At 32.3% G+C, this 26228-nt stretch overlaps 1 protein-coding gene across 1 annotated transcript; it reads right to left on the bottom strand.

Annotated features, from left to right (window-relative positions):
- Positions 1-603: 603 nt before the first annotated feature.
- On the bottom strand, positions 604-25528 carry LOC145315499 (SET domain-containing protein SmydA-8-like). Its single transcript, XM_080155481.1, has 12 exons — positions 25409-25528; positions 24063-24157; positions 23631-23674; positions 8431-8588; positions 7613-7700; positions 7385-7465; positions 6261-6462; positions 5484-5590; positions 5067-5213; positions 3729-4094; positions 3280-3386; positions 604-697 (listed from the first exon to the last, which is right to left on the bottom strand). Exons 1-12 carry the CDS (start codon positions 25471-25473, stop codon positions 604-606), a joined length of 1554 nt encoding a protein of 517 aa, XP_080011607.1. The 5' UTR covers positions 25474-25528.
- Positions 25529-26228: the final 700 nt, after the last annotated feature.

Raw genomic sequence — 26228 nt, 5'->3', positions numbered from 1 at the left:
AGCTGGGGTTAGTTATGTCTTTTGGGGGTGATTTTTCTTGTGAATGTGGTGATACCCTCCCCTAAAATAGCTATAAACCTTCCCATGACCTACATATGAGTAGTTCCCTTTAAAAGAGAACCATATTGGGTCAACGTTTAGCGAAAAACAAATTTGCAAATTTGCTAAAGAACATATGGACGCGGGTGCCAGTTGTTGTCTAAATTTAGTTGGCTGCTGTTATATTGTTTTGTTTTCAACCACTATAAGACTGTATTTATGTGACTGCCGCAGCTAATTGTCCTATAATGGTGTACTCGATTAAAGTATTACTATTTTCTATGTTTGGTCCCGGGACAAACACAGGAGTGACGTCGGATCATTTTAAATCATCTAATATGTTTTATAAATGCCTCTACCCCTGCGGGAGGCTTATTTGTATAATCATATATTAATCTAACCTAACCTAACCTGTATAGAAATACTAAATTAACTTAATATTTTAGACACTCCGACGTTTGTCCACTTCGACGTTTGTCACTTATGCGTTTCTCCTGAAACCCTATGTTAATAATAACGTGTTTTGGGCTTTATATCGCATCTGACAGCTTTGCGACGATAAATTTATTTGTATTGATAAAAATAAAGGTCATTTTCCTGTGCATTCCATAAAGGTTGTAATTTAATTTTCTGATCTACTGATAAATCCCGTACTTTTCTAAAAAAAAAAAAAAGCAGTAACTATACAAATCCAAATTATAAATATATTTCTCGTATTCATTCGAATCCGGTGGAAATGAACCGGTTCTCATCCATACGAAAAAACTATGTCTAGCATCGTATTATATCCAGCTTTCTACGAATATAACAATGTACAATCATAAGATTAAAACCAGTTTTTTTAGCCCGTGCCTTCGCCACCTCGGAGCTAAAAAAACTGGTTTTAATATTATAATTGTACATTCTATATCCGCGGAAAGCTGTTTATAATGCGATGCGAGAAATAACTATTATAGGCTTTTTTGTTTGATGCTAAATATCTCTGAAAAGGCAGTTTCAGTTGTGCTCTTCTGGGAAGCTCCTTACTGAAATTGGTTTAATTCAACGCCACAAGACGATATGTGTGATTCCACTAGTATATAATGAACAAACAAGAAAAAGTACATCCATTATTTGGCGTTATCACATAAAATACCCTCTTAAGCACTGAAATTACCCTCCTCTTTAAGAACAAATAATAGTTATTTCTCGTATCGTATTATAAACGGCTTTCCGCGGATATAGAATGTAAAATTATAGGATTAAAACTAGTTTTTTTAGCCCCGAGGTGCCGGAGGCACCGGCTAAAAAACTGGTTTTAATCTTATGATTGTACATTTCTATATTCGTAGAAAACTGGATATAATACGATGCTAGACATAGTTTTTTCGTATGGATGAGAACCGGTTCCTATCCACCGGATTCGAATGAATACGAGAAAAAGTTTTCTGAATAGACACATCCACTAAGTTATTATTATAAGGACAATGCTCCAAAAAAATTTGTCTTTGACCTTTTATGAAAAATTATTCTACTGTAGCAAAACTCTTTCTTTTAGGCCGTTTATGAGATCTTATGTACAGGGTGTCCCACGTAAACTGTTTTTTTTTAAAACGCTTATTACTCCCTTAATATTTGAGCTATCTTCGTAAAATAATAAGTATTTGGCAGCAAACCACTGACCATTTAATGACATAGTGATGAAAAATCCGCAAAGTTAACATAAAAAAATCTACAAGTTAATACATAACAGGCTAATTTTAGTGAATATAAGACTAATCCACAAGAAAAATATGCCTTAGTTAACTTTTAAAGCAGCTGGTGGTCAAACGGTGGATCACAAAGACTTACTCTAGACATTATAAGAACTGGCATTGTAGTCTAATTAAAAAATCTGGTATAATTCAGGTTCTTTTGTGCATTTAAAGCGAGCTCACATGAAAAATTAACAAAGAAGATCAATATTATGCCTATTTTTACATATTGTTCACTTATATTACACTTCAGATTCTTGAATATTGAGTATTTCTGGTATGCCATGTCAAGATTGTTCTTTTTTTGTGCTTAGAAAGTCTGAGCGACTAGCAGTTTGGACCTAAACTAATCTTAAAGTTCACAAACTAAATATTTTCTTGTGGGTTAGTCTAAATTCAATCAAATAAACCTCTTATGTAATACCTTATAGATTTTTTCCTGCTTATTTTGTGGATTTTTCATCATTACCCTATAAAATGGTCAGTAGTAGGCTGCCAAATACTTTTTATTTTACTAAGATAGCTCAAATATTAACCCTTTACAGTCGGGCCCCTTGCCGCACCTTAATCAGTCGGGGGGGGGGGGGGGCGTTCAACGCCCCCCCTTATTATCTCAGTTCCTATTAGAGCTAGAGGGCTAATTTTTTTTGTGCAAGTCCCCTGTTTGATAATGAATTTCCGACCTTTTATAAGTCTAAGTCAATTTTCGCTTCCTTCACCCTTTTATTTAACAACCTTTGTTTTTAGGTCCTTTTTTACTTAAAAATTTCAAACGGCTGTAATTTTTTTATTTTTAAAGCTAGAAGAATTTTTTTTTGCAGAAAATGTTTAGTTTTGTGTAAATTTTACATTAGAAATATCAAAATATAAATTTCAGCGGCCGCAGCTGTACTTGGCAGCTGCCAGCCGCCGCAGTCGGCGGTCGGCGGGAAAACGGCGGCGGATCTTCATGAAATTTTAATACGTTATGTAGACATGTAAGAAAAGCTTAAGTTTAAAATATGAAGTCTCTAAGTCAAAAATTGCGGCCACAGGAGCCTTTTAAAGATTTCTGGAGACCTGGAGGATCAGGACCTGCAGGATCATACCTGGAACCTGAAAGTTACTTGACCACCTGTATTTCATATAAGGATGTACTACTAGAGGATTTTTTAGTATTTTGGTATGATAAAATGCTTTGTTTTAGTCAAAAAAATATTTTTGCTCTTTACCTGGATGACCCTGCCAGGTTTGCTGGCATCCTGTGCCCACCAGGATGGAGATATTCAAAAAATTCCAACTCTCAGTTATGTGTCATACCCATACTTAAAAAGTCAAGCAGTTTGGGCTCTTTATCTTTCACACACAGAAAATGAGATAGAAAAAACCGGAGGGGGGGGCGTTCAACGCCCCCCCCCCCCGACCGTTAAGGGTTAAGGGAGTAATAAGCGTTTAAAAAAAAAACAGTTTACGTGGGACACCCTGTATCTTATATTCTACTACCAAAAATTTGTTGAAAGCGACTTACTTTAAATTCATGCTAAAACTGAAGAGAAACTTTTGTTTGAGCTCCATGAGAATGAAATGATTTGTGTGTAGTAGCTTGCTGATGGTATGTAACTGTTGAAGACAACTAACCGCCAGAGTTTTGTCATTTAAAGGATTGTTCGACCTGCTTATACCAACGCAAATATACGGAGACCTTACGGGATAACACAATAAAATTTATTACTTACAAAACTTTGGGGACTGGTAGGATTAATTCATGTTTGATATTTTAAAAACGGACAATAACCAAGACATGTTTCGTTTATGAAAATAATGTAAACAAAATACTCATGATAATAAAATGTCGTGTTACGTTGTTAAACATGCTTTAAATATCTTTGCTATAAAATTTAACTGCATTTGATATAATCAATCTATTCATTAACTATAATTCATTCAAAAATGTATTTATTTATGACAAAAGTTCCTTGTAATATTGTAAGGTCTTGGAACTGTTCTAGCCATTTGTAATATCTCCAACTCTCTTTTTTCTACCAAGGATTCAGCCTCCGTGCGACCACATGAAGTGCACACCCATACAGGTTCTTCAGATGACGCCATTGACTCTTCGGGTGATGCTACAGTCTTACTTGGTGACCTAACAATCGCTCTGGATGAAACTTCTACTGAAGACTCTTTGGATGACGTTGCTTGTTCACATGATGACGTCACACGCTCATTTGATGACGACACGGGACTCATGGACTCGTTAGAGGATGTTGCCGGGTCCTTTGACGAGTCTAATGATTCTTGAGATGAGGTCAGCGATAGTTGGAAACTTTTTACAGGAAGCTCCTGAAATACAACCCAAAGCTAAGAATGAAAAGATATAAATATTTCTCATTATAAGATATCTTAGTCATCAATAACTGCAATAACTGCAGATATTTTAGAAAAATAGCAGCTCCGCCTCAACTGGACAAAATCTTGGCGGCTGCTGTTTCTATGTTAGCTTTTCTCTGTCATTCAGAGTTTAGTGAAGAAGCCATGCCAAAATAAAGGACAACTTAACACATTCAGCAAATTTACAGTAGATGTATTGTTAGCAAAATAATTCCTCATTTTTCTCATGTCCTAAACACTGACAAAAATCAGGGAGTAAGGGAGGGGACAATGGATCGAATATTCAATTTTTAGGAGTCTCAGACTTTGGGTACTGGCTTAAAGGGAATGTGCAAGAATTTAGCAGTTTCTGACTGACTTTGGTTACTTGCTCACAGAATGCCGCTAACTCGTTTGTTAATTTTGAATATTGCAGACAAGTATCAATAAACTTAATTTGTTATGATTTGGCTGGTTTTAACAATTTTTTTCTCTCCAGAAAATATCATTTCATAGTTAAAAACTTTATTGTGATATTTGTTTAATAAACGATCTAAGAATCCAATTAAATTTTGGGTTAATGGGCTATGGGATGAATGGGTTCCAGACAGATTTTTCTAGTTATCAATTACATAATGGTTACGTCATTCAGATGTGCTGGTAATATAATTTTCAAATGAATGCTTTTTTCTTGGAACTTTCTTCTTATTTTATTGTTTTCTGTATTGTATTAACTCTCCCTTTAAAATTTCCTCTATATTTGCTGGATTATACTGGATTTCAAGGTCTTTCTGCAAATGCTCTTAAATTGAATTAATTGCCAATTGTCCCCTCCCTTACTCCCTGGACAAAATACAAAAATACATCTAATATCTTTGATTATATGTCATATATAAATCCAAGCTGCCAATGCCTGATTTTAAGTATTTTGATATATAATCTTACTTTTGGAAGGAATAGTCCTGCACAGTCTTGCTTGGTGCATGGGAGGCCACTGGTTCGAGTTCCAAACTCAGTGGGGTCAGAGCAGCGAGGACAGTGACACCAGAAATACCATTGCTCCCGTAAAAACTTCTGCCGTTGTAGATGACCCTACAAAAAAAGATACATAATTAATCTAATATCAAAAGGCATGGCTCGGCAGCTGCTCGTAAGCCGCCTGTAAGCCCCAGAGAAATAAAACTTTTGTACTTTTAAAATTCAGCTGGAAGTCTAAACCTGACCCAAATATGGCAATCCCTGGTTTTAAGCAAACGGGTTTAAATTTGAGACTTAATAAATTCGTTGAATGTATTAATACACAAAATGGATAAAAAAAAAAAATTACACAATTAATATTTTTTCTTCAAATCTTAATCAAACCTGTGTGTAATCAGAATATCTAATGGTTAGCTGGGTGCCAGGCTTCACTGTACGCTGTGTCTCTAGCTGCATAACTAATATCTCTCCATCAGTTTCGCCCAGCTCCTACACGTCAGATTGTCCTTGTTTTCATTAGTTATATTACGAGGACACTCTCTAACTGTTCGTGTCTGCGCTGCATGTGTGTCTGTCTTTTTGGCTGTTATGATAGCCTGTCTCGATTTTTTAAAATAAGTGTAGATAATTCCTTTTTCTTTATCTCTTAATATAAAAGCTCTTGATAGTGTCTATAAAAATAGGGATAAATTTTAAAACTTTTAGCCGAAATGTCCCAAATGACGTCATAAATCAATTTATCTAGTATGACGCCATTCAGTATACTTTGGCCAAAAGTTTTCCCGTTTTTAAAGGCACTATAAAGAGCTTTGTAAAAGTATTTCCGACATGAAGATGGCAAAATCTATATTTTTTAGACAGGCCTAGAAATGAATTTCAAAATTAAAACAACCCTTAAAGGACTAGAGTTGGCATTTTTATAATATACAATGTCTCTGCATGGAAGCTTCTTTAGTGCCTCTAAAAAAATGACGTCATACAATGCAAATGACCAATGATAGGCCAATACACAGACTGAATTACCAATAGCTGTCCAGTATACATTTTAATTGACCAATGGTAGGCCAGTATGCCGTCCCTTTACATGGCATAAACTTCAATTTTGCAAGGCAACCAAAGTTGGGTAGAAAACGTATTGCGTGTGAAAACAAAGAAGTTCCTGTATCAGATTTGTATGCCGTAAGTTTGGAATGCATGAATGATTAACCAGAGAGACCAGCGGATACAGGGCTCGAGCCTCTATACCCCTGGCAGAAAATTGGAAACAGTTGGTGAACAGGATACCAACCATTCTCTTGGCCGTATCGAGGCTAATGTCCTCCAATAGAGTGGTTACAATCACAGCTAAACGATCAACCGAGGTCTAAAATGAAGAAGAAAAATTAACTCTTTTAATTGGTTTTTCGTGTAGTTTGATGTCCAAACGTTTATATAACTAATTGTAGTCTACAGTCGGGTAATTTTGTGAATAATAAACGGGGATGTACATTAATTTATCTGCCATTTCTAGTCCCTTTAAATCCCTGCATTATTTTACAAAGTAATAAAAGATAAGTAATATTGTATGTTATTATCTTTTTTTCTATTTTTGACTTATATGGCCTGTATGAAAACAATGTGTGAATACACATTACTGCATACTTCTTACTATTTAGGTAACTGCCATTTGGGAAGAAATTTTTTTTATAAATTAACCATATCAATAAAATTTGACTGTATATATAAATGAATGTGTATTATACTCATTTAATTCATTTATTATTGTTGTTGTTTTTTTCTATGTATGTACACCCAAGAATAATAAATCTAATCTTATCTAATCTATGTCTATGTCTCGATATCAGAAGTCTTACGTATTTATAGAATATATTTCTATAAATATTTCATAAAGGTTAAATAAGGTTTGCCATGAGTTGGCTATGTCAGGCGCGTGACATTTATAGTAAGAGTAAGGTTGCAATTCATTATTGCACCTAAGTCTTCTATAAAAAGGTTGTGCAATCAACGGTTGGTCGTCTTTTAGGTCTAACTCTTCCTAATACCCAGGGTGCAAGTGAACAGAAAATAAGCCGGACGTCACAATGTCATGAACAACAACAGCCTCGCCCGTACGAGGTTATTTACAAGGTAAAATCCCGGATATACGGAAATTGTCATGTGTGAAGTAATAAAAATACTTCTAAAAAGTAAGGATGAGAGGAAAAGTGGGAAAGGAAACCCCTAAAAAAGATATGGATAATAGATTGTCAAACATGACACTTTTTAGCGCTTCCGCTGTAAAATACCTGGAAACGAGGATTTAATAATTGTCTCTGGTGATTATGATCCATATATTGTAACAACCAATCATACATATCTGGATCCTTTATATTTACATACAAATAAATCAAATATTAAAATCACGAAACCTTTTAATTTATTTTATTATACAAGTTCCACACATAAACCCTTTAAAATATTTTTTTAAGTATTAGAGAAGCTGCTCTAAAATAACTATTATTTGTATGTCCCTTGTGACGTAGAAGTCCAAATCTGAGGGGAAGAATAACATTATACATATCCTGTGTATATCCAAGAGCTACTAATAGGTCACACTCCTCTCTAGATGTTTGTTCTTGTTAAAATTATAGATAAATTGGACCACCCTCAACGTCACAAAAAATGGTTTTTGATATTATAGCTCCCATAGGGCCTATATGAAAAATTAAAGACCATTTTTCCATACAATTTGGGGTCGGAGAATCCGAATCTGGCATCCATTTTTATGTAGCTGACCTCCTTCATGCCGAAAAACGGCGCCAAAGTTGACTACCCTTCGAAAAATCCGCGAATGACAATTTTAGCAAAATAAAAATCTACCAAATTATTTTGATCATAAGATAGATAGATAGTTAGATTTAAATAAATATAATTATATTGTTTCTATCTTAAACGTTGAGAGAGAGAGAGTGAGAAAAGGAGATAAAAAGGAGATAGAAAGAAAGACAAAAGGAGACAATTATAAAGGGAGAGAAATAAAAGATATTTTTTGGATAAAATGTAAAATATAATATATAAAGATAGAGAGAGAAAGTGAAAAAAAGGTAAGAGACAGAGAGAGAAAAGAGGAAAGAAAGAAAGAGAGAGAGGGAGAGAGTAAAGTGGAAAGAAAGAGAGAGAGAAAAGGAGAAAGAAAGACAAAGAGAGAGAGAGTGAAAAGGAGAAAGAGTGTGAAAAAGATGTTAAATAAAAAGATGTTGCTAAAAGAAATCCATTGACAAATCTTCAAGTCTTAAAGTCAAAATTGTTTGTTACTGTTGCAATGAAAAATGTTATTTCAATTTTACATAACACATTCCTAGAGTGACAAGAGGAGGATTCCTGGCAGCTGGGGTCATCCTGGTTGCCAGCATCCTTGCTGCAAGGGTCATCCTGGTTGCCAGCAGCCACTGCATCTGGTAGACAGGTAGAACACAACAAGAAATGACATCGTTGACAATGTGAAGTTTCCTAGAATATTTGTTTTTCTTAGGAATTTACGTACAAAGGTATAAGTATCTTTAATTAGATACTTTTTAAATTTAAAACCAAGAAGATGTGTTTCGTTTTATCTCTTTCTTATGATTGAAATAATATTTTTGATGCTTTCCATCAATTTCCCCCCCTCCCTAATTAGAAAAGAGTAGTGGTGGTTAAATTTGTTTTTCCCGATGCCTATGCATACCCAATATAACCTAACCTAATCAGACCTACAATAATAAACAAAAAAAGTAACAAAACACCCTCCCCCCTTCCCCCCCCTACTTTACTTTTAATTAAGGTGGAATTTGAACCACCGACAAGAAATTTTGGAATTATTATAACTGGTTCTACCCCCATCCCTCATTCTCTTCCCCACTTTCCCTTTTATTGAAAAATGCTTCTGTCAAAACTCAATATTACTACTCGATAATGTAGCTCACGTTCACCAAATTTACACATAAGCTGACGTTGAATTGGGTCATACAGATTTTTTTGTTTTGATAAATAATTTAATCAAGTGCATCTGTCCAGTGACGTGCGAAGCACTTTGTTTAAGGGGGGGGGGGGGCTTTGAACATATACCTTCCCTAGTTATACTTATAATAAAGTAAAAGGATGTTTGTCTGTGTGTTTGTCTGTATGTTTGTACCAAAAGAACTCGCTAAACGCTGAACTGATCGGGTTCTCCTTAACAGGGTAGCTTCTCATAAGTCTTGGGAAGGTTTATAACTCTTTTCTTGGGGGTAGGAACACCCCCAACCCCCCAAAAAATAAAAAATAACCCTCCTAAAAATTTTTTGAGTGCCCCTAGAGGCCTCTATGGGCGTAACTGTTAGTCCTTATAATAAAGTAAAAGGATGTGTGTTTGTCTGTGTGTTTGTACCGGAGGATCTCACTAACCGCTAAACCGATCGGGTTCTCCTTAACAGGGTAGCTTCTCATTGGTCCTGGGAAGGTTTATAAGTATTTTCTTGGGAGTGGGACATCCCCAACTACACAAAAAAATGAGACCCCCCCCCAAAAGAAAATTTTTTAAAAAATTAAAAATAAGGGGGAGCCTACCTCACCAAAAAAAATTTTGTCCCCCCAAAAAATTTTTTTTACTTTTTCTTTAAAATCTAAAATAAGAAATTAGGTTATTAAATTTGACTCTCTCCTCCTAGAGGCCTGTAGGGGTGTAGCTGCTGGTATACAAAATAGAATTATGTTTGTTTGTACCAAAGGATCTCGCTAACCGCTAACCTGATCGGGTTCTCCTTTACAGGGTAACTTCTCATAGGTCCCAGGAAGGTTTATTACAAGTTTCTTGGGGTGTAGAACACCCCCTACCCCCCACAAAAATATAAAATCCCCCCTAAATTTTTTTTTCTTTTTAAAACTAAAATTAAATTAGTGGGGTTGACTAACCCCCCACCATAATAATATTCTTTTTAAAAATTAAATTAAAATAGGGGTAGACTACCCCCCCCCCCCCCACAAAAAAAAATGAAAAATGTTTTTTTTAAATTTTTCTTTTAAATTTAAAATAGGAAAAAATATGTTGATTAAACCTAGAGGCTAGGGGCAAAGCCTCTTATCCTTATACTAAATTCACAGGATGTCTGTTTTGTGTCTGTGTGTTTGTACCGGAGGCTCTCGCTAACCGCTGAACCAATCAGAATATCCTTAACAGGGAAGGTCTATAACTATTTAGGGAGGATACCACCACTCTCCCAAGAGAAATAAAAAAAGTCTTAAAAAATTTTAATATTTGAGAGACTTGATCAAAACATAAAGAGGTATTGTATAATTTGAAAGCAATAAAACTTAAACAAAAAACATTTAAAGTGCCACTAAATGCCTCCAGGGGTGTAGATGCTGGTTTATAATATAAAGTAGAATACTAATAGAATAATAATGTATCTTAACCCATTAGTGCCGAGCGCCACTTTTATGGGCCGATCGAGCTGTAAGTTTCAGGGAAGCTTTATAATGGTCAAAACGGAATTCGTATTTTTTTGTTTTGCTCTAGTGGCGTGCACAGGAAAGTTGCAAAAAAACCCGGTTCGGCTTGGCCATAAATACCAACCAGGCATTAACACCCGTTTTTGGTGCTTTCCCCCAGTTTTAAAACCCGGTTGACCTGTATAAACCCGGTTATTTTGACCAAAAATCGAAAAATGTAATTTTTGAACGCCAAAAGTGAGATGAACACTTTTTAGAACTTTGATACCATCCGTAATTGAAAACTACACAACCTCATGTAATCTAAAGAGCTACAAGTATAATACGAAGCAATTTATTTCAAATTTAGTGTTTCGGCTATAGGTGCCGCCGTTTTCGGGTAAAAAAACCCGTTGCTCGAAGTTTTAAAAGACACACACTACAAAAAAAGAACATATAAAATTTGGGTGTTACATATCAGAAAACGAGCATAAAACTATTGGGTGACACCTATAGAGATTACTAGGGTTATTAGGGTGGCTCAAACCCTTACTAATGACATAAACTGTTATTTTTACTGGTTGAAAAGTTAAAACCGGGTAATAAAAACCGAAACCGAGCCGGGTTTTAAAATTTTCGGGTATTTATGGCCAAGCCAAACCGGGTCATAATAGGGCGTAAAAAAACGATAAAAAAATCATATAAAAAATTATAATTTGAATAAAACGAATTCACAAATAGATGTACTTGTCAATAAACATTAGATTTCACAAAAAAAATCAGCGACTTTACTATAAAAACAAAAAAGTTAGAAGGGGTATTTTGAATTTTCATGATTTTCAAATTTTGTTGATCTATACCAGCAAACGGAAGTAAGCTAAACTGCCTGCTCCAGGGGGAAATGAAAGTCAGGGTAGTAGAGGGGGGATTCATTCTGAGAATGATGCAATTATGAAGCCGGAAACCGGTTTTTTTTCCATTTTTCGGAACCGGGTTTTGATGCCCGGTTCGGCACTAATGGGTTAATCTAACTTAACAAAATCTCACAACCCCAGCAGGAGCTTTTCCTAACATAAACAATGCCCTTAACCTCTGTGAGGCTTTACCTTATCTAACCTAAGATAAAAAAACATCAAAACCTAACATAAGGTGTCCTAAATTAACAATTTATTTTCTATAAACTATAATTAGGAATATGTTTAAAAATTGTAAAATAACAAAAAAAATATCTCTAATACAAAGTAGCTTGATGTTTGTCTGTCTGTCCCTTGGTAACCACTAAACCAATCGGATTCTACTCTTCAAGGAATATACCTTTTGGTCCTGTGTTGGTTTTAGGCTATTTTCTTGGAGGGTGGGACACCCCAAACAACCCCTCCAAAAATAAATCCACCTTGATTTTTTTAAATCACAAATAGTGGGGGCACCTCCAATTTAATTATTTCATAGAGCAAAGCCCCTAGAGGCCAATGGAGAAGCCGCTAGTACTTTATATAAGAATAGAGAAAACCACAAAAACCTTAAAATCTCGGAATCAATCTAGCAACCCAATTAATAGAGAAATCTTAATAAAACTTGGTAAAAAACATGTAGAATGTAAAATTGATTATTCCTTGAAAATATAAGTTCTCTATCTTGGAAAAGAGTTGAGATAATCATGAAAACTTGAAAAACTAGGAATCAATCTAGCACCCCAAATATGGACAGATGCACAAAACAATGTATAAAATATATGGGCATATGTCATAGAAATCTACGCTAAAACCTTTAGGTATCTGTCTTGAATATGAGCTGAGAAAATCATGTATACCCAAAATATCTTACAGATACAGGCAGACAGACATTTCAAATTAGCTTCACTACTAAAAATACAAATAGTATGTACATATGTTTTTTAATAAAAGTCCTTTTTAAGAATCTATCATGAAAATCAGCCATGACAACTTCTGTTAAAAAAAGTAAATTTATTTATTGTTAGAAAAATAAAATATGTATGTCTTTTTTTAAATAGACATAATTAAAACAACACTATTCTTTCATTTTAACGCTTGTCAATTTTACTCCTAAATTTTTGCATATTATTATAAATTCTTTTTTCGTCATAAAAACTTTCTTCATTTTTTTTAACAACAGCAAAGCAGTGTAAGAGTGAATCAAATGAATAATTTTTATGAGTTCCAAATTTGTTACACGTAATATGTAAATAGAATCAGCTGATATAACAATAACAAATAATATATGAACAACTCGAGATAGTTTAAATGTTAAAAGAATTTTTTTAATTTCAAAACTTTAACATGATTTAATGATCTAGATTATATATTTATGTTTTTAAAAAGTTTTAAGATTTAAAAAAGGAGATAAAAAAAGGTCGAAACTCCAGACAGAGAGTCAAAGTATTTATTATAGATTATATAATTGTTGTGGATCAAATAAGCTTAAAAAATTTACGCACTTTCTCATTTGTTTCTTGAAAACTTTGGGTAGGTTTGTACTTTTGTTATATCTTGTTTAAAAATTTTAATCAAAAATTTTGATATGCCGAAGAAATAATTGTGTTTATAATTATTGTTCCCGGGCTAACTAAACTGGTATTAATGTTATAATTTTTAAAAGCGAAGCTTTTCTATAATTAGGGTCGGTCCGTCCGTCCGTCCGTCCGTAAATCCGTCCGTCCGTAACGGATAGCTTTTTCCATTAATTTAGGCATGTTAGAATTGTCCTATCCATTTCAAATTTTGCATGGTAATTCCTTTAGTAGCTAGGTACGATTTAGAAAGCGTAGCAACTCTATAATCATTACCAAAATGTCCGTACGTCCATTTTAAACATGTTGATTTTTAACCTAAAAATGTAAGTATGTCCATAAACATTAACTTGAAACAAATAGTCTTTTTCAACAAATTTACTTACAATTTTGCTTTGACCCTTATACATTTATATTATGATTATTCAGTTCTGACACTATACAAGTGTTAATGTCTGTTTGTCCTACCGTTTCAGTGCTTCGCTTTTATGGATGTTGTCATCCTTGTTATTTTAATATTTGTAGAAGATTTCTGTAATACATTCAATATATTATCATACTTTTTAATAGTCCTTTCTATTTTCAGATGATTATGTTGTTAATTACTTGAAAATGGCTGCTATAGCTATTATTCTTCCCGCAAAGTAGTTTTGGACAGGTACTATTTATTTTTTTAACATAGAAGCTTAGTTATTTATATATAATCTTAAAAGAAGGAGAGGGAAAAGTCCCATTCGTGGCAAAGCCCCTTAAGGTGCGATTCGTCGTATTTTTACTATGGCTTGTTATAGGTTATTTTATGTTAGGTTAGGTGATTGCCCCAAAAGGGTTAGGCAATTAGCCCTGCAGGGGCTAGAATAATGAGGAAATCTACCGTGAAAAATACGAAGAATTGCCCCTTAAGGTGCGTTTCCACGAAAGGGACTATACCCGAAGGAGAAGACAATGGTTAAAAAGTTTTAAAAACTAAATTTTTTTTTAAAGAAAAAATGATTTAAAAGGTTTCAAGAATTAAACATGTTCAAAATTGACATACAGCCTAATAGCAGAAATTAACATGAAAAGTTTAATGAGGAATATAAAATTTTAATATTAACTTAATCGGTTCAGTGGTTACTGACATTTGAATGGTTAAACAGACAAAAAAAAATGTTACAATATAATATTTATAATATAAATGTTTTAAATATTTCAGATAACCATCTGATCTGAGATGTCCAGCACATATCTGCAATAGACTAGACTGAAGAAGATTAAGAAGAATAATAATTAAATAATTTATTTTTGTTTGTAAATATAATTTTCAATAAGCCCATACCTTTTCAATAGATCTATTTTTTATTTCTAGTCAAAAATAGGCAATTTACTTCAAAGTCTCAAGTGAGTAGTATTTTATTACTTGCATTTTAGATTTATTTTTTGCCTTTTTGTTATTTAATGATGTTATTCTATGAAAGAACAATAATGTCTTCAACTATTAAAAAGGTTAAAACTACAGCACTTAATAAATTTCAATAATTTCATGTTTTAATTGTTTTAAGCCTAATTTATCATATTTTTTTGCTTATGTGCTGAATATGGATTTTATTATCTTGTCTAATAATGTATTTCTATGTATATACAATTTAAAATTCTCCTAATATATAAAGTAGTAAGCTTTTTGTCTGTAGTGAAGGATCTCACTAACCGCTGAACCGATATGGTCCTTCTTTACATCTCAAGATGGTTTTAGGCTATTTTATTTTTATAAAACTTCTGATTATGGAGCTTTGCTTTTATGGATATTATTACCCTTATTTTATGTTGGAACATAAGGAACGGGGGAGGGATATCCCTTCTCACCACCAACGCCTCCTATTCTCTATTTTGATACCTGTTCTGTAATGACATTGTAATTTATTAAATAATCAAGAAGGTAATTTAGTCTTTGAAACCGATTGATATCCACAGGAATTGAACCGGTTCTTAAGTCATACTGGAAAATCATGTATAGCATCTTAGTAGAGACAATTTCCACAAATATTGAAATAAAAATAATAACATTTGTACCAGTTTTGTTAGCCTTGAAGGGCCGTATCTTAGCTTTATCATTTTAATAACCGCGGAAAACTGTCTGTAATACGATGCGATAAATATCTATTATTATGGTGCTGTTAAAATGTCTGATTATTTTGATATATTTACGAAATACATATTTATTATATAGATTTTCATTTGTTTCATTCATTTAAAGAAAATACCCGGCATTACAAATTCTGATGGATCCCTGACGTTTTTTTTCTGGCGTGATGATTTTAAGTGAACAAGGATGACAACATCCATAAAAGCGAAGCTCTGAAACGTTAGGACAAACGGACATTAACACTTGTATAATGTCAGAACTGAATAATCAGAATGCGAATGTATAAGGGTCAAAGCAAAATTGTAAGTAAATTTGTTGAAAAACTGCTTGATACAGGATAATGATTATGGACATACTTACATTTTTAGGACTTGATTATAGAGTTGCTTCGCTTATAATATTGTATTTTGTTGTCCCAGGAATCAGTATACCAAAAATCAGACCAATCGGATAATTAGGTCACATACAAATTTGTTGTTAAAAATGTTAAAAAAAATCAATATGTTTAAAATGGACGTACGGACATTTTGGTAATGATTATAGAGTTGCTACTCTTTCTAACTCGTACCTAACTACTAAAGGAATCACCATGCAAAATTTGAAATCGATAGGACAATTCTAACATGCCTAAATTAACGAAAAAAACTATTTTAAAAAGTAAAAAAATCAACATGTTTAAAATGGACGTACGGACATTTTGGTAATGATTAAAGAGTTGCTACGCTTTCTAAATCGTACCTAACTACTAAAGGAATCACCATGCAAAATTTGAAATTAATAGGACAATTCTAACATGTCTAAATTAACGAAAAAAGCTATCCGTTACGGACGGACGGACGTACGGACGGACCGACCCTAATTATAGAAAAGCTTCGCTTTTAATAAGTGTAGGAAGAAAATAATATTAGAGGGATTTCAATGATTTTGGTTACTGGGTTTACTTTACATTTTAAAGAAATCCTAATATGTTTTTAACTTGAAAGTTATTTTCAGGTGAAAAATGAGCTCCAACATAGAAGAGCAGCCATTGGATCTATCAATGGCTGCCACAAAAAAAGAGAGAAAAAAAGTGGTTACAAAAACTACTCCCAAAGCTGCTTCATTTATTCAAAACCTTTATATAGTGGGGGAAAGGCTCTTCGACAACTATGGAAACAAATATAGGTAAATCCTTAAAAAAAGAAAAAAGTATGTTTGTTAATTTTTTTGTTTGTTTGTACCGATAGATCTTGCTAACCGCTGAACCAATCGGGTTCTCATTAACAGGGTAGCTTCTCATACGTCCTGGGAAGGTTTGTAACTATTTTGTGAGAGGGTACCATCGGTCCACCACCCTCCCAAATATAAAAACTAGCGGCTTCGCCCTTAGCCTCTAGGGGCTTTGCCCCAAGAGGTTTGATCAACCTAATTTTTCGTATTTTAGATTTAAAAAGAAAAAGTAAAAAAAAAAATTGGGGGGGGGTGTCTTACCCCCCAAGAAAATAGCTTAAAACCATCACAGGACCAGTAGGTATATTCCCTGAAGAGCAGAGCCCAATCGGTTCAGTGGTTACTGAGAACTTAAGCTTCAGACGGACAGACAGACATCGTTCTACTTTGTATTATAGATAGCTTTTGCGTAGAGACTTGAATGCAACATAGACAAATAATTTCTCAACTTAGATGTTTCAAATAAAAAACAAACATTTAAAGTGCCACTAGAGGTGTCTAGGAGCGTATCCACTAGTAATTTAATAATCAAAGACATTTATGCCTAATACTATGAAAGCTTTGGATATTAAATAAGCAAACATCATAAATGCTGTACAAACTAATCTTTCTGGCAGAATATTTATCCCGGCTGCCACACTTCGGCGATAAATGAATTAATATTTAATAAGTAATTTATAAGTTAACCTGAACAATTAAGTCCATACAAAATGGAGGAAATCAAACGGACATATGAACACTGACAGGTATAGATTGACTTCATATTTAATATTATTTTAGCTTCAAAAATTTTACCACGAAGAAAATGGAGGAAAATTTTAGATGTACACGGCAAGGTTGTTCTGGGACGGTTACTTTAGACATGGGTATAAAATTAAATTAATTATTCTTAAAAATGTGCATCCATTAGATATCTTTTTCGGTACATTAGTCTGACAATTAGGCTACTAAATCGACACATGTTGATTTAAAAAAAAAATTTTGCCTTTCGTAAAAAAATTACTTTCAATTTTGCTTGCACTTATGCATTAATATTCAGTTTATTCAGTTCTGACACTCTAAAAGTGTTAATGTTCATTTGTTCTTTCATTTCAGAGCTTTGTTTTTATGGAAGTTTATTTTTTTGAATATAATTTTTTATAATTTCAAAGAGCTTTGTTACTTATGGATGTAGTCATCATTGTTTTCTGTTTTCAGAGTAAGGTCAAATAAATAGTGTTGTTAATTGAAATAATTCAAAAAATTATTTAATCTTTTTTTAAATCTCAAATTTTAGTCGGTGAGTTTAAAAAAAGTGCAGAACACCAGCATCCAATTACAAACCTCGCAAAACAAACCCAAAATAACATAATACAAACTTTTTCAACTGTCAATACACCACCATTGAAGATAGTGGCACACATATCAGAGGTTTTAAAAGGTGAAAACAATACAATTATTATAAATTAACAGAACTATTTCTATTAATAATTTTTTTATTCCACAAAAATAAATGTCCATTCTTTTTTCCGCATGTCTATTCATCCATTAGAAACAAGAGAAACATGAATGATTTAGCACCCAGTATATAATGTACTTAGTCTGTCAGTCTTTCAAAAATGACTATTTCATGCTTGCATGTTGGGCAATTAGGAACATGAAAAGTCTAAAGGGATAGTTGCATGAAGTGCATTTATAAATTTTGATTGCAAGCATAAGTTACAAGAATAACATTTAACATGTATGATTTAGTATTATACTAAATAGCAAACAATCAGGCACCACCCAAATAGTCATCATGCTGTGTTTGTGAAAATATGACAGTCATAAAAGTTGAATTAATAAAAAAATACGAATGATAAGTCTTGATATTTTAAAACTTCCTGGTAGAAAATTAAAATTCTTTAATATATGTCCTATAGATGTAGTTTAAACTATTGAACAGAAAAAAATATGCAGTTCACTAAATTCAAGTTTATATGCACTTCGTGCAACTACCCCTTTAAAGTAATGTTTGCTATTTTAGAAATGGATTTGTATGATGAAATGACAGAGTTTAATGCTTTAATTAGACAAATAAGATATCAGAAAACTAAATGCTTTGGCATTAAGGTAAAAATATTTAGAACATTAGAGTCTATTTAGGTGTTTTGTTGGAAATTTGGTATGGCTTCAATTAAATTAATATATTTACGCGTCTTTTATTCATTTAAAATCATTTAAATAAAAAGATAATAGTAATTTATTAAAAGCGAAGCTTTTCTATAATTAGGGTCGGACCGTCTGTCCGTCCGTCCGTAACGGATAGCTCGTTTCGTTAATTTAGGCATGTTAGAATAGTCCTATCAATTTCAAATTTTGCATGGTGATTCCTTTAGTAGTTAGGTACGATTTAGAAAGCGTAGCAACTCTATAATCATTACCAAAATGTCCGTACATCCAATTTAAACATGTTGTTTTTTTACTTTTTTAACAATAAATTTTTATGTGATCTAATAATACGATTGATCTGATTTTTGGTATACTGTTTCCTGGGACAACAAAGTATAATGTTATAAGCGAAGCAACTCTATAATCAAGTCCTAAATATGTAAGTATGTCCATAAACATTATCCTGTATAAAGCAGTTTTTTAACAAATTCACTTACAATTTTGCTTTGACTCTTATACTTATATATTCTGATTATTCAGTTCTGACACTATATAAGTGTTCATGTCCGTTTGTCCTACCGTTTCAGTGCTTCGCTTTTATGGATGTTGTCATCCTTGTTACATTATGTTTCTTTGAGACCTTCATTAAAAGTATACTTTGATTTTCAAGAATCTTTTAAAGCAAGAATAATATTTATATTTGGGTTTTGAGTAAAAAATATACAACAAAAAAATAATTACCTAGGGAAGTCCAAGGCAAAAGAGTGGAGCCAGTATGAAAGTATGCCCTACGAATTAACGTCTACAAAAAACGAAGTACTGTCACTTATCTATAACAAAGAAATAATGTTGTCCTCGGGAAATATCAAGAGGTATATTTTTAGTATCGAATATCCTTGTACTAAATTAACAGGATGTTTGTCTGTTTGTGTATCTGTATATCCACCCCCCCAAATATTTTTTTTTACTTTTTCTTTTAAAATCTAAAATAAGAAATTGGGTTATTAAATTCGACCCCCCCCCCCTCCTCAAGTACCCCTAGAGACCTCTAGGGGCGTAGCCGCTAGTACTTTATAACTACTAATGTTCGTCTGAATGTCCGTCCATATGTCAGGTTTAGGGGGAAACGTAATTTTCTCAGCGGCTAATTAAGATATGTGTGTAATTTTTTGCAGATTTATCTTACCTATGAGCATATTTTCTGTAAATTATTTATGTCCATCTTTCTGCCCATATTTCTTATTTTTCTCTTAAACAAAGATACTTAGGTATATTACAATGTTTTCTGTGAAAATAATACACTAATTTTAGGATTCTTGTATACAAATGTGTATACACCAGCAGAGTTATCAAGGATATAGATAAATTTTATTCAGACGGCACCTTCAAGGTTATTTAATTTACAACTTTTCTATTTCTATGGGGGTATCCGGAACGAATTGATAAACCGTTTATTTTTCTTTTATGACTATGAATTAACTTTTACCTTAGAAATCACCACCCACCACCTTAGCACCCGGGACCGCAAAAAAATATCTTTAACAATTTGATATTACAATTTTTTTGATCTTTATGGATATAAACTAACTTTTAGTTTCCATTATGAATAAAAGGTTTATGAGATCGTTAAGATTAGGTTTATTTTTATGCAATACATAATTAAATGAAAACATTTAAAATTATCGAGAAGCTTTTCTATGAACGAAAGGTATTATTCTTATTTTTTTTAGTGTTGCCCACATCCCTTCGTACAGCTGTACATAATATTAGGCAAAGTAAGTATTTCCTTTTCTTCATCAAAGCTTCTCTAAAATCTTATTGGTATAGTCCCTTTAGTAGACTAGATAACGTTTTTTTAAAAACAAATGTTTTTTATAATTTTGGTCCGTCTGTCTGTCTGTTCCTTTGTCTGTAATGGTAAGCAATTTTAGTTTATTTAGGCATGTTACAATTGTCCTATTAATTTCAAACTTTGCCTGGTGATTATATAATTGTTAGGTACGAGTTAGAAAGCGTACCAATTTCTATAATCGTTACCAAAAGTTCATTTAAACATGCTTATTTTTTAACATTTTGAAAACAATTTTTTGTATTCTATATTTACACATGTATGTATCTTGGACCTATTCCTGGCACGCGTCCATGGTCGGTTGAATAGAGCAAGACGCCCTAAAAGGACTGTCCTTCCCATTGCATTGTCTTTTTAAATGTATCATTTTTTTTAAAGCAAATAGACTACTTGTCCTTAAGGGTTGGTTTTTTTCTCCATTTTAGCAAAGAATTTTTTTATGATATTCGACAATGTAAAGACTTAAAAAAGTAGCCTTAACCATGGGCAGAATGAAAAAGTATTGGGGGATAAAAAAGGAGCGTTTTTTTTGTGATTTTTCATTCTGTGCAGTTGCAACCCTGCTAAAATGGGAGCAAGGCTCTTTTTTTACAAAATTGAAAGGGGTAGTTTCACGAAATGCATTTGAACTTAATTTAGTGAACCTCATAATTTTACTGGTTAATTCATTAAACTACATTTATGAAAGAATTTAAATTTTCTACCTCGTAGTTTTTAAAATATCAAGACTACGTGGTAGAAAATTGAAATTCTTTCAAATATATGCCATATAAATATAGTTTAACCCAATAACTAGCAAAAAATATGCGGTATTTCGTGAAACTACCCCTTTGTCTGTAAATTCTTTTCTCGTATTCATTCGAATCCGGTGGATAAGAACTGGGTCTCATCCATACGAAAAAACTATGTCTAGCATTATATAGTATTATATCCAGCTTTCCCGAGGTGCCAAAGGCACCAGCTAAAAAAACTGGTTTTAATCTTATGATTGTACATTTTTATATTCGTAGAAATAACTATTAAATTGCAAATCTTTTTTTACAGCCTTGAATTTTCGTTTTCTCTAATAATGCTTTTGTTGCCTATAGCAAGTTAACTCTATAATTTGAAATGTCCAATGTTCGTTTTTGAAAACAATTATTACCAAAAAATGTCATGAATGTTCTAAACTTTTATTCAACAATTTTCAAATCCTAAAACTTAAGCTGCATTAATCATTTAGCAAATTAAAATTTTAGGTATCTAGTTCTGAGAGATTTTAACATTGGGGCGAAATAAGCATGAATTAAATTGGCAATTTAATCTTAGCCTAGGGGAAATATTTATCGGGAAACATCATTTTTCGGAAACAAACTTAACCATAACTTTAAATATTTGTATATCTTAGTGACGTTGGCATTCGGCAGCATTTCTGGTTAGCAGATATAAAGTGCGGAAGTGTCTGAGGAAGCTAGGTGTTTGAATTACAGAAAAAGAAGATGTCATGTAACCTGAGAAAGCATACGGAGATGTAACGTAGGCGGCAAAGGCGTTTTCCGTGTTATTTAAGTTATTATCTAAGTATTATTTATTTAATAAATTTATTAATAATAAAGATGAGTTCATTATTTTGATTTTTTGTACTTTATAATTATAAGAGGTTGCATGATTTTCTAACACAAATCTCACAGAACACAGCTTCTCTTTAATTAACCATGCTAGTCCGTCTGATCCTTCATATTAGTAAATGTGCCTCAAATTTTAATTTATATTGCCTTTTTCGTTGTTTTAGCAAATACTTTTTAAAAATAGTAGTCGGATATTTCAAATTATCGAGTAGCTTTAAAATTTAAAAAATCCTTTTTAAGCATATATGATCTTATTACCTTCATAAATTCTAATTTTTAGCATTCCATACGTACCCTAAAAGAGGCTTGTTAGAATACATGTGTTTATGTATCAAAATCTTACATTTTAAACAAAAAAAAAATCATTTCAATGCTGTCAAGTTTCTCATTTTGGTTGTGCGTAACTAAAAATCAAATATTCTAAGAAAAATAGATTATCCTATAATATAAAGTAATAAGATTGTTTTGTCTGTAGCGAAGGATCTCGCTAACCGCTGAACAGATATATGGTTCTTCTTAACAGTGAAGTCTCTTATAGGCTCTTAGATGGTTTTTGGCTATTAATTTTTTTAAATGAGTCTGGGTAGGGTTTTAGGCTATTTTTCTGCCTTTCGAATATAGAGCCCTTAGATGCTAGGGGCGCAGCCGCTAGTAAATTATAAGGGAATAAAAATCCAAATCTTTTTTTTCTCATAGTAAGAACTACATATACAAGGATGACAAAAAGCGAAGCTCTGAAACAGTAGGTCAAACGAAAATTCACTTGTAGAGTGGAATTACCGAATAATCAGAATATAAATGTATATATGTCAAAACAAAATTAAAAGTAAATTTGTTGAAAAAAACTTTTTAAATACAAGATAATGTTTAAGGATATACTTGCATTTTTAGAGAAACTTCGCTATATAGCATAATACTTTTTTCAGATAAATCGGATAATTTTATCATTCAAACATGTATAGTTAAAAAGTTAAAAATCAACATGTTTTAATTGGACGTCTGGACATTCTGGTAGTGGCTACGTTTTCAAAATTGTACCAAACTGTTATAGGAATTACCATGCAAGTTTGAAATCGTTAGGACAATTTTAACATGTCTAAATTAATTATAAGAGCTAATCATTTCGAACGGACGGACGGACAGACATTAATTATACAAAAGGTTCACATTTAATAATAAATGAAGTAAAAGACGACAATCTTTTTTAAAAATTATGTAAGGGCATAGATAATTAATAGAACTCATAAAAATAGAGAAAAGTCGTCGTTTATCTTTAATTACAAAATTCATATTATTAATGATGTCATGTCCTATATACATTACGAAAGCGGGTTTATTAACTAATAAACAGATATATCTTATAAAATATATGCACAGGTATGTAATTATTGCCAAAAAGAAAATTTTTTAATCGTTAGGAATAAATGTTGCAATTAAACAAAAGCGCCAAAATTGAGAATGAAAAAGTGAGAGTGATACAATAAAAAATCACGACCCCATCCCGTGATACAGCGTGGCATTAATTTGTCATCAATCTTAATTAATGCCAAATAAGGGGGGGGGGTCTGTGCTAAACTAGGCGTTTTATAGAAAAACTCCGTGTTTAAAATAGTTAGTACCTATGCCTATTAGCTAAATTTTGTCTTATTAATTTTATGTATACCTGTTGTCTACAACAATTTATACAAACATTTCCAGAAGCTGGACCTGGAAAATATTTTATCAATAATTAAATTATTTATTCTAAAATTTAAAAAGTATTGATTTAAAATAAAACTTTAGAAAAAGAACAAAAAATATTAAGAAAATGCCAAGTATGACAATTTCGTCAACCAAATAAAGTGGAAACAAAATATTAGAGTTACGATTCTTTTTACATTTTTCATCGAAATCAGCAATTGTTAAAAAGACCCTGTAGTGTACAATAATTCAATTTACAGAGTTTGGGTTTGAAAAATAATACCTAATATTTTTCAAACATATCGAAGGTACATAGACTGTATATGAAATTTCATCCATACATAAATCCTAAATGAAGGTTAGATCTAGAACCTTTGGATAAAAACAAACATATGAAAATATAAATATAATTTACCTAGTAAAATAGCTGAATCAGTAAGAACTGTTTGATTATGTTTTATTTCTCTAGTTGAAACTAAGGCTCTACCCTCTCCAGGAGAACTTGTAATTCTAGAATAAAATAATTATTTCTCTAGTTGAAGCTAACTCTCTACCCTGTCCAGGAGTTCTAGTAATTCTAGAATAAAATAATTATTTCTCTAGTTGAAACTAACTCTCTACCCTCTCCAGGAGTTCTAGTAATTCTAGAATAAAACAATTATTTCTCTAGTTGAAACAAAGGCTATAAAAAAAAAGTTTATTAAAATGCTAAACCCAAATAAATGTTTACTACAATTTCAAAATAAAATTGATGATACTTCTGCTATGTCAAGTGTGCTACATAAATAATTGGAGTAGGGGGAATGCCTTGGCCCATAAACAGGTTCAACTCATCACCATACATAAAGGGTGAGCAAAAAAAAAAGCGTAGATTTTTAAAATTAAAATTGCGCAGCTTGTGGTAATAGTAGAAAAATGTTATGCATACCGTTAGAACCGCTAAGAAGTCTATTTTTAGGAAATATAAAAACGATTCCTGTGCTACGCATAGTTTAGGAGCTACGTGTTAAAATGTCCCAACTGACTTAAAACTTGACTTGCGAGTAAATTTTGGAACATTTTACCACCTAGCTCCTAGATTATTTGTAGCACATGAACCATTCTTATATTTCCAAAAAATACAGCTCATAGCGGTTTTAACGGTGTGTGTAACATTTTTCTACTATTAACACAAGCCGCGCAATTTGAAATTTAAAAATGCAGGTATCTCTTTTTGCAAATATTTTTAGTTATATTTTAAAATTTACTCGCAAGTCAAGTTTTACATCAGTTTGGACATTTTAACACGTAGCTCCTAAACTATGCGTAGCATAGGAATCGTTTTTATATTTCCTGAAAATAGACTTCTCAGCGGTTCTAACGGCATGCGTGCCTTTTTTCTACCATTAACACAAGCTGCGCAATTTAAATTTTAAAAATCTACGCATTTCTTTTTGCTCACCCTTTAGTTAGGACTTCTCAGACAAGGGTCGTGGTTTGTTGTCTGTTGAATGTTACTTAACCTAACATCCAACATGAACGTTAGAGTATTGCATCTCATAACAAGCGGATGATGTCCTTGGGTTCTCTAGATGATCACTTGAAATGGAAGGAAAATCCCGCCCCAATTAGCCAATAGTTAGTGAGTAATATATAATTATCAAAAATAGACAAATTAATGCCGTTTGGAAATAAATTGCTATAATAAATTTGGTACTGAATTCTTCCACCAAATGATTAGTAAGAAATTTTATAATAATTAAATAATAAAAACTTATTTACTTGAATGAAAAGTTGGCAGGCAAACTTGCCCTCAGTTCTCCGCTTTCTAGTCGATGTAACTCCATTTTAAATTTAACTCATTTTACATTTTCCTTTTTTAATGAATAAGTGTTTTAGATTTTTTTAACAATAAGTTCTTAAGATTTTGTTATTAAATGCGAAGCTTTTCTTCAAATGTTAGAGATTTCCTATTGATTTAAAACTTTTTATGATTTTGTTATAAAAAGATATCATTTGGGAAGCATAGCAACTTAACAATTATTATTAAATGGTCTAAACGTTAATTTATATCATGTTGATTTTTTATTATTATTTTTATAGAATTGAATCATCCCAGTGAAAAGGTGATTAAGTTCATTTTAAAATTATATAGAGCTATTGATAGATTTTTGTTCAGTTCATACGGCTTTTTAGTGTTAGGGTAAGCGTTGCTTTGAATATTTGTTGCGCTTTTGTAGATGTTATCATCCTTGTTTATGTTTCTTTTTAATGAAAAATAATTTTTTCTGACAAGTATTATTCACAAATAAAGTGTACACAACTAACAGTTAAATAAGAACTTTCTATCTTATCTATAAGCAGAAAGGTCATATACATGTATGTGTATAGGCTTAAAAGTATGTATTTAAAAGGGGAAAGAGGAAAAAAGAGCGGTCAGCCTAGGTTAGAAATAAATAGAAAGCTGACTCTCTACAAATACGACATTAATAAAATAGAAGTAGGGAAAACTGTCAATATTAATTTGGGATTTTATTGGTTTATGTTCAGCTTTTACCAAGAGCAAATATTTTAGGCAAAAAATCACGAAACCTATACGTGA

The sequence above is a fragment of the Acartia tonsa genome, chromosome 4, assembly GCF_053477335.1.
Source record: "Acartia tonsa isolate MP-2025a chromosome 4, ASM5347733v1, whole genome shotgun sequence".
NCBI lineage: Eukaryota > Metazoa > Arthropoda > Copepoda > Calanoida > Acartiidae > Acartia > Acartia tonsa.
The sequence above is the reverse complement of the archived record's forward strand: the minus strand, read 5'-3'. Positions and strand labels throughout refer to the sequence as shown.

Excerpts from the sequence above, each read along its gene's own strand:
- LOC145315499 (XM_080155481.1), bottom strand. The coding sequence starts at position 25,473 with ATGGAGTTACATCGACTAGAAAGCGGAGAACTGAGGGCAAGTTTGCCT. Across the intron at positions 24,158-25,408 it reads CCTGCCAACTTTTCATTCAA|AATTACAAGTTCTCCTGGAG; the intron begins GTAAATAAGTTT and ends ATTTTATTCTAG. Across the intron at positions 6,463-7,384 it reads TATTAAATCCTCGTTTCCAG|ACCTCGGTTGATCGTTTAGC; the intron begins GTATTTTACAGC and ends TCTTCATTTTAG.